This window comes from Rhodnius prolixus, unplaced genomic scaffold (assembly GCF_049639745.1).
Source record: "Rhodnius prolixus isolate KJV_2025 unplaced genomic scaffold, Rpr scaffold_13, whole genome shotgun sequence".
NCBI lineage: Eukaryota > Metazoa > Arthropoda > Insecta > Hemiptera > Reduviidae > Rhodnius > Rhodnius prolixus.
Genome location: NW_027411583.1, coordinates 14,241,479 through 14,257,899, shown reverse-complemented (window position 1 = coordinate 14,257,899; position 16,421 = coordinate 14,241,479). Strand labels below are relative to the sequence as shown.

Sequence of the window (16,421 nt, the reverse complement as noted above, 5' to 3'; positions counted from 1 at the left end):
AAAAAAATTGAAAAAATGACTTTTTTGGCGCCTCTGACTGCCTATAACCCCTTAAATTATTATAAATTGGCACTTAAGAGGTTTTCCTAAGTTTCCCTAATTGATTATTTTGTTATTGTTTCAAATAAAAGAGTAGTTCTAAATGAGCACATGGAGAGCGCACAGTTTACAAAATAAAAACTTTTTCCATTATTACTGTTGAGAGATTTTCAACGAATAGATTATCAGTGGAAAATAGAAAATTCTACTTCAGAGGGGCACACGAGAATTGAAGAACGGTCACCCCAAGTGTTCGCGGGGGGGGGCTTAAAATTATTGTAAGCTAATTGGTTATTAAGCGGGCCCCTAAAACATGCGGGTGATCGGAATTTATAAACTTACAAAAAAGCATTCCGGCCGGACTGAATTTAATTGGATAATTTAGTGTCATTTAATTGAGAAGGATCTGTGTACCGAAACTACAGTGTTGTTGTTTTTGTTTTTTATAACTGTAGAGTAGGCAGAAGGGTGAGGTAACTTGGAGGGATCCTTCAGTTTTCTTGGTTTTCAGGATCATCCTAGTTCGGGGGGAACTCATCCCAGTGTTGGGATCAACTAGACTTGTCGAAATTAAAAGACGCACTTTTATCATTCCTTTTTGTACATGGTGTTTTTTATAAATGGTAAAATCATACATTACGAGGGTCGTTTGAAAAATCCGTGCAAAGTCAGAGAGATAGCACCACTGGCGCGTATCGAGGTTATGTTTAGTTAGTAGCATCTCTTGGAAGAACACACACCAAGTTTCAGCCAGATCGGTCTATTTCTTTGTGTTTGGCATTCGTTTGAATCGAGGAAGTCGAGTGATTTTCAAAAAATGGACGAAAAAGAATTTCGTGTGTTGATTAAACACTACTTTATGAAAGGCAAAACGCCTCAGGAGACTAAAGAGAAGCTTGATAAACATTATGGTGACTCTGCACCTTCGATTAGAACAGTTTATAAGTGGTTTCAAAATTTTCGGAGTGGCCATATGGGCACAAGTGACGTTGAACGTTCTGGACGCCCTGTTGAGGTTACTACTCCAGAAATCATTGATAAAATCCATGATATGGTGATGGATGACAGAAGAGTGAAGGTGCGTGAGATTGCTAGTGCTGTGGGCATCTCGAATGAACGGGTACATATTATTTTGCATCAACATTTGGACATGACAAAGCTATCCGCAAGATGGGTGCCGCGATTGCTCACGCTTGACCAAAAACGAAATCGTGTGAAGTGTTGCAAGGAGGGTTTGCAGCTGTTCCAGAAGAATCCGCAGGACTTTAAGCGTCGTTTCGTCACTGTAGATGAAACATGGATACATCACTACACTCCTGAGACTAAAGAACAATCTAAACAATGGGTTACCATGAGGGAATCTGCGCCAAAAAAGGCGAAGACCGTTCCTTCGGCCGGAAAGATTATGGCGACTGTCTTTTGGGATTCGCAAGGAATAATCCTCATCGACTATCTGGAAAAGGGTAAAACTATTACAGGTGCATATTATTCATCGTTATTGGACCGTTTGAATACCGAGCTGCAAGAAAAACGCCCACGATTGGCCCACAAAAAAGTTCTTTTCCATCACGACAACGCACCAGCTCACTCCTCAGCAGTTGTGGTCGCAAAATTAATGGAAATAGAGTTCCAGCTCGTTTCACATCCCCCTATTCTCCAGACTTGGCTCCCTCGGACTACTATTTGTTCCCCAATATGAAGAAATGGGTGGCGGGAAAAAGATTTTATTCAAACGAGGAGGTGATTGCAGAAACGAATGGCTATTTTTCAGACTTGGACAAATCCTATTATTCGGAAGGGATCAACAAACTAGAGCAGCGTTTTACGAAGTGTATAAGCCTAAAAGGAGACTATGTAGAAAAATAAAAAAAGTTTACCCCAAAAAATTAAGTAGTTTTTATTTTTGCACGGACTTTTCAAACGACCCTCGTATACTAAAGTTGCACATTGGAAAGGTGCTTAAAACTGTAATATCTCATTGGAAATCCACAAAAATCATTTTGCGAGGGAAACTAGGCTCTTTAATTGGGACTTTCGCCGAAACCCTGATATCGGAAATGATACAACCGGAACTTCTGCTTTCTCAGACCATTCACTTTAAAGCAAAGAATAAGGTTTCGAATCACACACTTTGAAGAATTCAGTTTGACTGTTTAAACAATAAAATGAACACTGGGGAAGAGAAGTTCAGAAAATGTTCTTTTGCAGAGAATGCCAATCTGTCGAAACTCTAAATTTTTAGCAACTCTAATCTGTTATTTCAAAAGATTGAATAGCATAATTTAGTCCAGAATGGCAGTTTCCAGGCACCAGGCAATGACACCAGGTAGGTGCGTCTAACTCAGCCTGGAAGTTCCCGCAGGAATTTTGTTGAGAAAATGTTTCTAAAGAAAGTAATTGTTACTCGTTTCTACTACCGGTATTTAGAGTTTACAGGAATGGCGAACACCTGGGGAGTGGCCGTGCCGATTGAATCTGCCATTCCGCCTTGTAGCAAGGTCTGCAAGATGTCCTACAGTTGGTGGGTGCTGATCCTGTGACCAGAGCAGGTAAAGTGGAAAACCGTTTGATTGGAAAATTGTATTTAAAACAGTGAGAGGAACCTTCTGGGTCGGCATAATGAGACTATTTTGGCTGCGCTATACTAGGCCAAGTGCCAATCTAGGGCTTCCAAACTGGTCCTCTTCACGAACGGATGTTCCTTGTCTTCCTCGACGCAGAGGAATCATGGACATCCTCAATTGAAGGTAGCGCTATTCCATATTGCCAGAACTTTCCAGCAACAATCTGTCTGGAAGAGGAGGTACAAGAGTTAAGCGCCTTAAATGCAGCCAGTCTATCCGTGACTTTTGCAAAGCCATTTTCGACGAGCTCGTTCTTCCGAAGCAGTACCCAGGATAGCTTGAGCCTTGGCCTGGAAAACAGTGACACCCTCTCAAAGAAACACCTTTAATTAGGTGTTACAGAAAATGCAATTTGAAACTAAAACTTTCTCCAATTGGCTTCTATTCCATTTACTAACATGGTTTCCGGAACGTAAAGATGAGGCGCCAGTTTGTCTAAATTAAAACTGAATGAGAATAGCTCATTATTTCTGGACATTAACTTGACAATAGTAAGTCACGTTTATCGGATTAGAGGGCTTCGGAAGCAGGAAGTTCTTTAAATCTAAGATCCTTGGACAGTTTCCTGCCAACCAGCGGATATTCACTTTACAGGATATAAAACACAAGTACCAATTATAGCAGGCCGGCCAGTATTAGCCACCAACTTACTGAGCGACTGAATAACTTGATTATATTTAATTGCGGACAGTTTTCTGTCATAATAGAAGTTTATGGAACAAGTTATCATTAGGTGCGGATGAGATACCAGTTACTCTCCTTTCTAATGACAGCCAACTCTGCGGACCTCTGTCCCGCTACGATCTTCCATGACCTTATTTCTTTCAAACCTGTTTCCTCCTCTCTGCTCAGATCTTACGTCCGCATAAAATAAAAAAATATTTTAAATAAAAGTTGTATGTTTAAATATTTTTAATCACGATAAGAAGTTTAAAGGATATCGTAAGAAAGGTTTTCCGGAAATCTTGAAATATATTCAGTAAATCCATACTGTAAAGGAACACTTTAGATCCGCCAAAATGTCTACATTTCTAAATTTTTTATGTGATACTTATTATCACCTCTTTAACAACAACTTACTTTTTAAAAAGTTGAGTATAATGGTTGGTTAAACGACAAAAGTTACACAAATCAGCTGGTACCCAACATTTCATTTATACTTCCGCTCTTAATTAAATGGTTTAGAATTATTCAAAATGGTTTAGAATTTATTAGATGTCACCGACCCTTATCTTGGCCATTTTTATAAACAAATTATTTGTTCAGTAAAGTGTAGCTTATTTAACCTTAAATTGACTGAAATAAAAGGCGTTAAACTATTCTTTAAATACTAAAAAAACGTTGAATAACAGCCCTAGCAAATGAACATGCCAAATTGTGGTGAACAATAGGTGAACATACGCTCTCGTATTCTATAATAGCAAAAAAACACTCCTAGTTTAAATAAAATTGGCTAATATTTTTGTTTGTCAAAAGTAATAAAAAGTAGAAAAATGAAAATACAGATCTTTCATTCTAATATGGGCCGAAGAGGGCGTGGAGTGGCGTACATGAAATGTAGGCGTGGTCTAATAAACAGATCTTACTTCTGATTGGCTCTTCAACCAACCTACTTTTCACACTCTTCCATTCTTCACTGTGGTTGGCTAATTTTTTAACTGTAATTATTTCTATGAAAAATAAAAGTTTAATTTTTTTCACTAATTTCCCCCCCCCCCGTAGGTATTCGATGAAGAATCAAATTATGCAATAAAAAATTTTCTCAATAAAAACATGAAAAATAAAAGATTTTTCTTGCTTAATGTCTTGTTTTCCATTTTAATAATGTGAGGGTAACCAGAAAATAGGGAATAATGGTTATTTTCTGGAGAAGTAGGGAAAAAGATCTGTATTTTCATTTTTCTACTTTTTATTACTTTTGACAAACAAAAATATTAGCCAATTTTATTTAAACTAGGAGTGTTTTTTTGCTATTATAGAATACGAGAGCGTATGTTCACCGATTGTTCCCTGGCATTCTGTGTGTTTACTTGCATATGGCTGTTATTCAACGATTTTTAATTATTTAAATAATAGTTTAATACTTTTGATTTCAGTCAATTTAAGTTAATAAAGCTACACTTTACTGAACAAATATTTTGTTTATAAAAATTGCCAGCTTAAGGGTCTGTGACATCTAATACATTCTAAACACAATTAATGAAAATTTAATGCAGTAAAATTACCTAAATGATATTATTATTACAAAATTTGAATAAAGTTCATAAGATTTTTCGTACGTCACTAAATGGCTGAAAAAACGAGCTGAAGTATGAATGAAATGATGGGTGTTCTTTGTTTTTCAAAGATACGATTATTCGTGCAGGTTTTGACTGTAATTATAATTGTATGGGCGACAAGAAAGGACAAGAGGCAGTGTTAGCCCTGTGAGGGATACCTAACCATCCTCCAGTTATAGAAGTGCCCTTCATCTAATCTTCTTGGAAGTATGATTTGAGCAGATGTTACAGAATCGGAATATCCTCTTTGTAGACCAAGTTTAAATTCTGAGGAAGGACTATGGAAACTAATGTTTGAGTTTTACCTGTACTTCACGAAACTTGTGCCTGCGAAGGACACTCAATTTTGTAAACTTAATCGAATGAAATTCTTTAATTAAAAGGAGGGAATGTGGCATGGAATATAAAAATCCTGAAGTGAACTGAGGAGGCGGCACGAACTGTGGGGACGAACTGAGCACAAAAAGGGGTAATATTCACTAATAACACCGAACCTCTCCCTTCAAGTAAACGTGATTCTTGGCCCCCCCAAGTAGCGGTACTTACTTAACTTGACAAACACGACCACGTGACGGCCATATACAGCAGCCCAGAACCCTAACCCAAACACTCTCTGTAATTGAGGGCCCTTAGTTATGTAAACAATCCTTATTTTGGTCTTTTAAAAAATTATATCGCAATATCCTACAGAAGGGTTTTTTTTCCTGTAGTAATTTTCATAGATCTAGTCTGCTATAAGGGTGATTAAATATACAGGGAAATAATAGGGCTGCTTGTAGTTCACCGTTAATAAAGCCCTTATCCTTGTATTCACTCCCTTCTAAGGACTCTAGACTGCTACACCCAGACTGCTGTTGATGTTCTGAAACTCGAGCGTCAAAGCTTCGCGGCCAACTATTTCTATATTTACGTAGGCGGGCCTTACATTATGTACACATAACTAGTATATAAATTCATACATATTTAAGTACTGCCAACCTATTGTTGCTTATTGTTAGGGTTATATTTTGTTGGTAAACATGCAGGGTAACTACTATTTGATGGTGTGTGTGTGTGTGTGTTTGGTGAATATATTATAGTGTGGACTGACAGACAAGCAGACACGTGGAATAAACCCAGAGAAGGCATTTAGGCCGTGTAATACTTTGCAGTCTGAACTCACCGCAATAATACCAGCCCATAGTGGAATAAAGAGAGAACTGACTTCTCTTTCGGCCAGCTAACCTGCAATTAGTTAGATATACTAACCATCTATACACGAACATTGGCAATACCTGGGAAGAGAGAGTGGCACTTGTCCCATACCCTGGACCTTCGGTTCTAGACAATTCTAGCCACTTTTCTCTCCTTCTTCATCCATCCTCCTTTTTATATTATTTATAAATGGCAATGCGGACAGACCCAGAACCCTTAATTGAGATATCCGGGCTGCCAGTGTCTGTGTGTTTGAATTCAAACATTAGCCGACAAAGACCCGATACTTAGTGGCTACCGATTTTTGTTTATTCATGGCCAATCAAAATAAAACCTGTGAGTCACCCGTCTCAAAACGTCTGCCATTGGCGGTGTCAGTCTTTGCAAGAGTCTCGAAGAGTCAGGTTATACTCAGCCGACGGTTCTCAATAGAAACTCCACATTAGAAACAGAGGAAGTAAGCCAATGAGTTACACGACTTCCTCGCAACATCATTTTCGAGATTCTAACTTCAGATCATACGATATTTTTAGGAACATTTCACTGCTCAAAACCAATTTTCCAATAAAGTGTACAGAATCCACGTGGGGAGGTAACATCCACGTGGGGAGGTAACATCCACGTGGGGAGGTAACATCCACGTGGGGAGGTAACATGTTCACATAGTTTATAGAGCCAATTATGGGCACCGTTATGAAACATTGAAAATAAAAAAATAACTTCAAGAAAGTAAAAATACCGTCCAGTGAAATATCACTTCCTGTTAGAGTAAACGTAAAAATGAGGTAGTCATATCAAACAATTAATCAAAATTGATTTCCTTACCTTACTCTGAGGATGCCCATATTTCTGCAGCTTAAAGTTCTTCCAGGGATCTCCTCCAATGCATCAGCTGAACCCATATCTGCCTGCAGTGAGCTGGAAAGCAGTAAAACTAAGACTTCGTAGGTAAAACTGCCGGATATGACCCAATCTCGCCGAGTCAGTTTAATTACATTCAGGTTTACGGAGTTTATAATACGATGTGAACTCCTGCATTTCATACTTCTCCGCCTATTTCCGTTTCCGCACATGCACATCTGGCTGTATGCAAATCTTCATCAAGGCAGCTATTAACTATTAATTTAAAAAGAAAGTGCACAAAAAAACTGGAAGACATAAACAACACTGTCAAGAAATTGCAAATGAAGTTGCAAAAATAAATCAGATTTAGTTAAATTAGGTGGAGGATGACTCAATTAAAACTTTTTCTCAATTAAAACCAAGAAATCTTAAGAAAAAATTAATTGTGAATTTGATTTTTGAAACCTCGAATCGCTGCAACTTTACCAGCTTCCTGTGACTGTAGCGCTTCCTGCCGGGTACTTCTTCCTACTAAGAACGTATTTCCGGTTGAAATGGAGAATTAATTTGAAAGCGTTTAATAAAAACTGAAGATAAATAGATAAGAATTGCCGAGTAAAGGTTGAATTACAAGATGTAATCGATTAGAATGAGTTCAGTGCCGCTATAATGATGTTTAAATTGGCCGCTAAAGTAGTATTTAACTTTCTCAAATCTACATTGAATCGATCGATACTATCACTTCCAAGATGACGTTTTTCTTCTTTTTTGTTTCGACCAAACTGATATCGATGCCATTTTTACAACTTTGCAGACATTATTCAATTCCACCTTGCCCAGAAATATTCAAGTCTTGTTAGACATAAAATTTTAAAGACCATTTTATGTCTTTGAAAGTTATTCCAAATATTTTGTTCTTAATTATGAAAATTTTACAGCTGTTTCCGTAGGTTAAGCCTAACCTTCGTGCTTAATTTATTTTTTAGAATCCAATCTTTGTCATATTTTTTAGAAAGTTTCTGTATTTATCTTTGTAATCTGTTAACGTTATAAAACCTATTTAAGAGCCGTCACTGCTTTGTTCGACTTTTTTGGTCATCGCTGAGGAATTGATTTATTGATGGCATAAGGCCTAACGCACCTGTAAGGAAGGAACACAGGAAATAGTTAGCTGAGAAAAGCTTCCCCGGCGGCTGTCACATGTAACTTCCTTTTTTCCCACTTCCGTTCCCATGGAAGCTGCCAGTTGGACCACTGCGTTACCGCTGCACTGCTTTCTAGCTTACTTTCATTTGGAAGCTGAATGACTAAAAAACCCCAGATATGTTGCTTTCAAGATCATCATGTTGGATTTGAACTCGTGTTCCCTAGGGAGAAGGAAGGACACTGCAAGCAGATCTCCCCTATACAGAATACAGCCGTGTACAGTGTTTCTTTGACTAATGCAGCGTGTCTGAGGCTGGGAAAGTAGTTCTCCTGACAATCTGAATTATCTTCTTCTACGTCCAGGACTGGAGAATGAGGCGTGTAGGGGAGTTACGCAAGACTCTCTGTCAGCTGTCAGACCGCTTCAAGGATATACACTTTTTATAAAAAAATAAAATAAAAAATAAAATAGAAGTCAGCGCCACTTGCGATACCAGCGAACTCTATAATTACCGTCACAACAAGATAACTACAGTTGGACTGCTACCGCTGCATGCAACATCCATGCGAGGCAGCCCAGCTCTACCGCCAGGTCGCGTTACCCCCCTCTCCCATCACAAACCCCTTCATTATAATTATCTAAAGTTTAGTTAAGCAGCTCTAATATAGCGTGATCTTATCCTCCTGGGAGGCTGTATACTTTTCACCTCCATTCAGCTAAGAGTTTTCTTTTAAAATCTTCAAATCCTACAAGAGATACTGCTGATACTGCTGCCAAAGAAGTAGTCACATTTTGGTAATTAAAAAAGGAAAGAGGTTTGGTTTGATGACCTGCAACTCAGGAAGGTGCGAACTCATGGGCCGCATGCGACCCCGGAAAGAAATGAATGCGGCCGAATAAGGAAACGATTTCGGGTGATTTTCTTGTGTTTTTTGTTGATTTAATCGGAGTTTGTTGCCATCATTGCTATAAACCAAGAGAATAAATAAAATATCGATATCTGCGCAATAAAACCTCTAAATTTATGGGAACAAATCATTTACTTTGTCATCAATCACGCAGCTGTTCGTGTTAGTCGAACTTTACTAGATTGATCAAAATACTACTTAAGAAGTGTTCCACCAATGAAAACTAGTCATTTTATTCTAAAGGGAAGTCGTTATATTACTTGAGGTTGGACATCCTGCGGACACCTTCAGCGCTGTATTCCAAGTTTAACCCATCTAGACTAATTCTTAAAAACTATTTACTTCAGCTCTTGCCGTGCTAAATGAAAAATTTACTTTAAAATTTTACTTTGACCGAAACGTCCAATGTTGGAGGGATGTTGAATTAGGGCTATAGCCAACAAGAACAAGAACGTTTAGTACGTCTCATTCCACAGTCACATTGATGTGATTCTGTATGGATCAATTTAACTTTAACTCATGGGTTTAGTTATCACTCCAACTCTAAATAAAATCGAAGCTTTTCCAAAGAATCCCGGAAAACTCAATTGTTTATTCTGTAATAACGTCCACTTTTCTGGTTTCTTTGGAAATTTAGCCGCAGCCATGAGAGAATGTCTGTGTACATACGCTAAAACTCAAAATATAATAAAATCGCTGAAATTTCAAATTTAATATTACGATATTTGATCTATTACCTCTGTTTGAGTGGATATAGAATATTGTTACCAAGGCTTCCGTTCTCCAAGCTTTCAAAGCGTCCACTTCTTGAACAATTAGTTTCCGGTTTGTAGTAAACATATCCTACTGCCCGTTGCAATTTCCTCACCTCACTTGAAGGCTGATTTTGTCATCGAAGGAAAAGTAGTAAATTAAAACTGTCCGGTAGGACAGTTGTATAAGGGTTGATGGTCAAAAACTACACGAAAAAGCGTAACGTTGAAAAACACCCAACTTTGACAATTTTTTTTTCTTTTTCTATAAAAGATAAAATTCCCAAATTTTCTGTATAATATAGGGCCAATCCTCCTTTATGACTGTAATTTTTTCGCAACAATTTAGATCTAATATAGTTCACTTCCCGAGTGCTATTCAAAAATTTAAGCACTAATGCTTTGCAAGCAGCTACCATTTTGGAAAAACACAAGTCAAGTCAGCCATTTTGTAATTAACTACTGCATACAATGTGAACTGCTTGAAGTTCGTTTATATCTGGCTAATGACTTAATGAACTGCTATTTCGTAGCTGAGGAAAAACATACAGTTAAAGCGGAAGTAGGTTAAGTACCAATAACTGGGAATTTTAATGAGTTTTTGTTTTTCTCGATAGAAAATATGCGATATTTTGTGATTAAATTGAGCTAGAGAAATAATTCTCTTTATTGTTGATATCAGTGGTATAAGGGCTATCACTTAGGCATGCCCTTTAGGTACCTCCACCCTAACTATACTCGTAGAGTCAGTTCTTTGTTTGTTTTTTAAATACTATTTTCCCAATAAAATTGCACAAAATGCTCGATAACCAAAAATCGTAGAAAGCTGAAATTTGGTATTTCTATTGGGAGCTTCCAGAGGATGGTTTTGGTTAAAGCTGGTCAACCGGAAGTGCCATAATTTTTCAGTTTCTCAAGATTTCCTCTAAAACTGTTCCAACGGTTTCTTTAAACTTGGTGAATCACTATAGAGTTATAAATTTAATACAAAGCATTTTTCCTGCAAAATTCGATTAAGGCAGTTTCCAGGAAAGGAAATTGATAGGAAGTGCCTCTATCCTGTACAGGACGATCCTACTTCTTGTGTATTGATAAGAAGAGTTGAATTTGTCGCTAAAATCTGTTTTTTAGCAACCACCTCCACCGGAAGTACATCTTTATTCAATGGATTGTTCACTTCCTTGAAAATGACTCCCGGGGCTGTTCTGTAATTTACGTAATAATAGGGGTTAGACTTCTCAGTAATGTTAGTATTTCAGTATAGTGTACGGTTTTACCAAAACTATAATGTTGGTGAGAATGATGTATGGGCCAAATATTCCGAGTTCGGAGAATATTACTGAGTCGGAAGCTTGAGGCTAGCAGTAACAGGAAGTCGTGTGAGTGGTCACAGCAGAATCCCCCGCTGCGACTTCACAGTTCTGTCAACGGATTCATTTGACCAGGGTGTTGCAAAACATTCTCATTTTGCAGCAGTTCCACTTTAACGTGAAGTTCAAAATGAGTCTCACCCTCCATTATTCAAAATATAATCATTCAATCTAACTTTGTACCGGAAATCCAATTCCTCTTTGGCACCACCAAAGTTATTTTGGAGGCGGTGGATTCAATAAAAACCTGAGTTTACTCTTCTTTGATTCCTCTCTCTTGTCCGTTTGGCCACCGCCTGTTCCCACGGGATTAGCTGACAAATATCACCTGTGTTTTTTGGAAAACATTTTAGAACAAAGAAGGATAAGGTTGTGGATAGACACAAAGAGACTCGCATTTTAATTATTTCTTTTTATTTTCCTTTTTGTCTCAACTACCGCCTTTTTTTCATTTTTTCTGCCTAGTTTCCTTTGTTTAATTATTACATAATATATACACAAATTTGCTGTCCAGAAAAGCAAATGATTTTCTTTGTTTCTTTCATTTTCCAGCAGCACAGGAGGAAAAACTTGATTAAAAAAAATTAATAAATTAAAAAATAAAGTTAACAAACTGTAAAGAAAACAACATTGTACACTTTCTTAAATGAGTTTTCTCAATTTCCTTGTTTTTCTCAACTGCTGTGCTTCATTTTACAGGAAAATTGGTGGAGAGGAATTAGAAAAGGAGAAAAGGAATTTATAATAATACATTTTTCTATGAGTTGAAGATTCGATCCCTAGTTCACTTGGCCTAGAAGATTTTTTTCAAGCTTCAAGCCAATTAATTTTAATTCAAACCAGATTTCCGGTTCCGCTCAATTTAGAGGGATTGTGAGGAAATGATTTGCAGTGAATGGGGGGGGGGCTATTTTGTTGGAAAGTGGTTAAGGAACATTGCCGTTTCAGCGAAATGTGTCTAATCCTAAATTGAGGCGATCCGGATTTATTGAGTATTATTAGGTCGTTTAAATCAGAATACGTTGGTTTGTTTTCCCCTGTTATTACTATTGGGGAGCCTAAGAAAGCCAAAGAGCCCTTAGAAGGCCCTCCCTTCATCACCAGCCACTCTTGCCGAGCAAATGATTCTCAAGGGTCTGATCAGCAGTCTCGCTTCTAATGCACCTCAATCATTGCCATTGATTTCAGTCGTTCATTAAAGGCTATCCTAGTCTTTCAACTATCTATCTGCCAAGTTGACGAAAGCGGAAGTAGAAAGTAGTTGAAAATAGATTCATAGAGCGCGCTAGGTTCTACGAGTGAGTCGAGCCAACTTGTGCAATGGAAATTCCTCTGCACATCCGGCGTACCGTGCCTCACGCTAGAACAGAGAGCGGAAAAATAAAGTTACACCACAGCCTGTTTTATTGCTGGCCGGAAGGGGAGAGCATGACAACTAGTTATCTATCGTGACCACATATCGATCTATTTTTTTTTTACCGTATCACAGGAAATAAAGTACTAATAAGGAATGACACTCAGAAGCATGTTGAGCAGGACCTCCACCTTCCAGTATTTAATCCTGAGTATTTAATGAATTATATCCCGAACATTCCATAATCTCATTTGGATTATTTATTTTCATAAATTGATTCCTAGAAATAATTAAAACTCGCCCGCCCAAATGATGTTCAAACAGCTGACTCTTACCGCGTTATTTTTATTCCAATTAAACATTATTTTCTAAGAATTCATAAAAATGAAAGTTACTGATTGTGTTGTTGCGAGCATGGTTAATGCAATCTGTTTACAACCGACCGGTTCCTGTTTAAATAACAAATTTCCGCAGCACATAAAGTTTTATCAACATAAGCGCCACTCTCTCTCTCGATCGCCCACACTGACAATTACGTAAAAGAATCTTCAAATCCGGAGTAAATTGGGAATGTTTTACGGCGATTCATTGAACTCGAATCTGATGCTGATAAGTTATCTTGGAGTAGAGTTGGTGTCCCGAGAAGTATCTCGGCTAGTAAGCCAGCCCTATTCTACTATCGTTAAAGCGGATCAACATCAGAAAACAGTAGACCAATAATGTTACTACTCTAGAATTCCTGATCCCTTTTAAATTTTGGGCCTGTGCAATCAACAGATCATTCCCAGAAGCGATTTCACCATTGCCAGGAAATTGGAAAATGATGTTTTGATCAGCCAGCAATCAGTGAAATGCCTTAAAATAAGTTTTTACTACCTCGGGGTTTCCTCACGGCTAACCTACCCAAAAAAAAAGTAACTACGCTAGGTCACTGAATCTATGAACAGGTTTACCGCTCACCACAGCTTAATAGTTTTGAGTTCAAACACCATCACCCAAACTTGCGGAAAGATAAATTATAAAACTACGATTTCCACCAACTCGAAAAGCTCCACTTCCTTCCAGCGGAAACCTGCAAAGCCAAGTGAACTTTGAAAAACCTTCCTGTTTGGCAATAAAAAGAAAAAGAAAAAAAAAAGTAGGAAATAGTAGTTTACCGGAAGCGGGGATACCAGCTTGGAGGTTGGATAGGAGATGGAATTCAGAAAGAAAATATGCTCTCCACACGCATGCGCAATAAAACTTGAACACAGATAATTTATTTATTATATACTAAGTATTTATATATGTATATATTTATATCAGATGTACAGCTCCTTGGAGTGCATACTTGTAGTTGTTTTTGACATTTTTCAAAGTTATATTTTAACCTTTTTTTTAACTATTTACACAATTTATTTTTTATATTTTCTTCTTTAATACATAAAATTTAAAAAAAACATTCTCATCTTTTTCCCCGAATCGGATGAAGGAGGCGGATTCTTCGAATGGCGATTAATTACAGCGAAAGTGGCTCGCACAACGCGGCTGCCAACTGTTCGCAAAATTCTATTTCAATTTTGTTTTTCTAAATCTGTAACTCTCTTACTATCATTTATATATGTATATTTGGTAATTTTGTAAATATCGTCCTAAGATAAGTCCCTTTTGATAGTTTTTCCAAAACGAAAATTTAGAAGAAAATGAATTTATACTTAGCGTTCACTAGTAAAGTACAGAGGTCCCCTAAGCCGTATCGCTGGGTTCAAAATTTATGATTTCTCCGATAAAATATTCTCATAAAATGATGTGCGTATTTTTCATATTTTGTGAACTGTCGCTCACTTATGGGGAACATTTCCTTCTTACATCGACATCTTCAACATGTTTGGAGTTTGTTTTCACCAGGTACTTGTCACCAGACGAACATAACGCAACCATCTGGTGACACAATCTTTATGATTCTGCATAGAATGGCTGGCTGCACCATTGCAGAATCTTAATTTCAGAAAAGTTGATTGTCACTGGGGGGTGGGGAGAAAGATGTAATATCAGAAGTGTTGTTGTGCAAAACAGGGAAAGAAAACTAAAATAGGAAAAGAGTTGGTGGACGGAAATGATATCATTGCTTCTATTAGTAAGCAAATTGAGGACCTCCATCTGGCGGGAAATTAATGTTCTTTCGATTGGTGGAATTCAATCAGCTGTTGAACTAACCCGCCAGAAATTAAGGGCATTAAGAAAAAATTGTCACGAAGCCTTAGATTATAGATTGGCCGCCTTTTTTTCTTTAGAAAACAGTTGATCAAACTGGAAGAACATAGTTCATAGAAACTTTTCCTCCACACAAAGGAAATCTGGAATTTCCATAGGCCAGGACGGCCGGCACCCTATTGCCTAGTTAAAGTTCCTGGGTAAGGTACAGAATGTAGGAGTTTAGTAAGTTTTGGGAACCGCCTGTATTCAAGGGGAATGAGGACTTAATTTGAGCTCCTTCCATAATCCTCAATACCCTCACTTTCATCCAAATCGCCCCCGGTTTTGAGGACATGAGGAAGAGTTAGATTTTTTGTTTTGTCGCTAAAATATCGCCAATATCCGCCAAATAATCCAAAAAAAAATTAAACAAAATGGACCAAATTCATTTATTTCTTTTCTTTAATTTTTATATATATATATTTTTATATATAATTAAATATAGTATTTTCATTTTTTCTGTCATTTTGTACAAATAGTGGACTGACATACAAACTTTACACAATCAGCTTTATTACATACACACGCGCACAACTAACATATACAATAAAGAGGGTTTTTCTTATCTTTTTTAGTTACTTCTTTATTTATATATTTATTACTATATATAATATTTTTATATATTTATATATATATATATATATATCTTTTAAAAATTATTTCTTCTTTATTTCCGGTTCTTTATTAAAGACCAAAAAACAATAACTAAAAACAAACAGCGACCTCCAGCGGAGATCCAGCACAGATCTTGTCTTTATCATTTATAATTTTATATGAATTTGTTTACTTTATTTTTCATAAAATTTTGTTTAAACAGGTAACACACACAAAACTTGTCTTCATTTTTGTCAGTTTCAAATACAGTAGGCTGTGGCTTTTGTCTTTTTGTTGTAGTTTTTCTCTTTGTGTAATCAATATTCTCGAATATTCTTTTCAGCTGATCCCAATCTCTCTACCAGTGGAGACTAGATCTAACTATACAACTATCAGCTGTATGTATATAGCTGACATACACTATATATATATATTTAACATATACATATATATATCGACTGATAACACTCACACTATACCCAGTTTTACTAGAGAGTCGTCCTACTATCGTTAAACTGTGGGCCATACCCTGTAACACAATAAGGAAATAGATTAATTGTAGTAAAATAATATAAATTCTCAGAGATAGTGTGGGGGGGTATTTGTTGAAACGGAAATGGCCCCGGTCAAAGTGGAAAACTCAGTGTTCTTCCTGTTACACTGCACAAAAAGGAAGTGTGCACCGATTGTGCGAATTTTCCTTTTTAACTTTTCATCAGCAATACTTGGAGCTCTCCTGAGTCGGTGGAAAAGAGGTTTCCACAAATAAGTCTCTGTGGATGGAGCAACATTAAATTCAAAAATGGAAACGGATGAATTTTAAGTTTTTTATTGAGCTACCAGGAGCTAGACCAGGGGTCGGCAACCTATTTCAAGTAGAGAGCCATTTCTCCTTAAATAATTTTAATAAATCTTACCAAGAGCCGCAAGGATGATAGAGTGTAAAAAACTCTGTAGATCATTTGTATTTTCATAAATTATTATTTTATGATATTCAATATCATTTAAATGTTTTATATATTTATTTTCACATATTGCAAAGTAAATAAACAAATAAATAATAACTAAACCTGTGTTTGAAT

General features: G+C 36.9%; 1 protein-coding gene across 1 annotated transcript in view; it reads right to left on the bottom strand.

The window, feature by feature from the left end:
* Positions 1-11,548: 11,548 nt before the first annotated feature.
* The window catches only part of LOC141448254 (uncharacterized), a 105,211-nt gene continuing 100,338 nt past the window's right edge, over positions 11,549-16,421 (bottom strand). Inside the window, exon 5 of the mRNA XM_074116500.1 lies at positions 11,549-15,868. Within this exon, the coding sequence (XP_073972601.1) occupies positions 15,850-15,868 (19 nt within the window). The 3' untranslated portion in view covers positions 11,549-15,849. The remainder of the gene's footprint in view (positions 15,869-16,421) is intronic.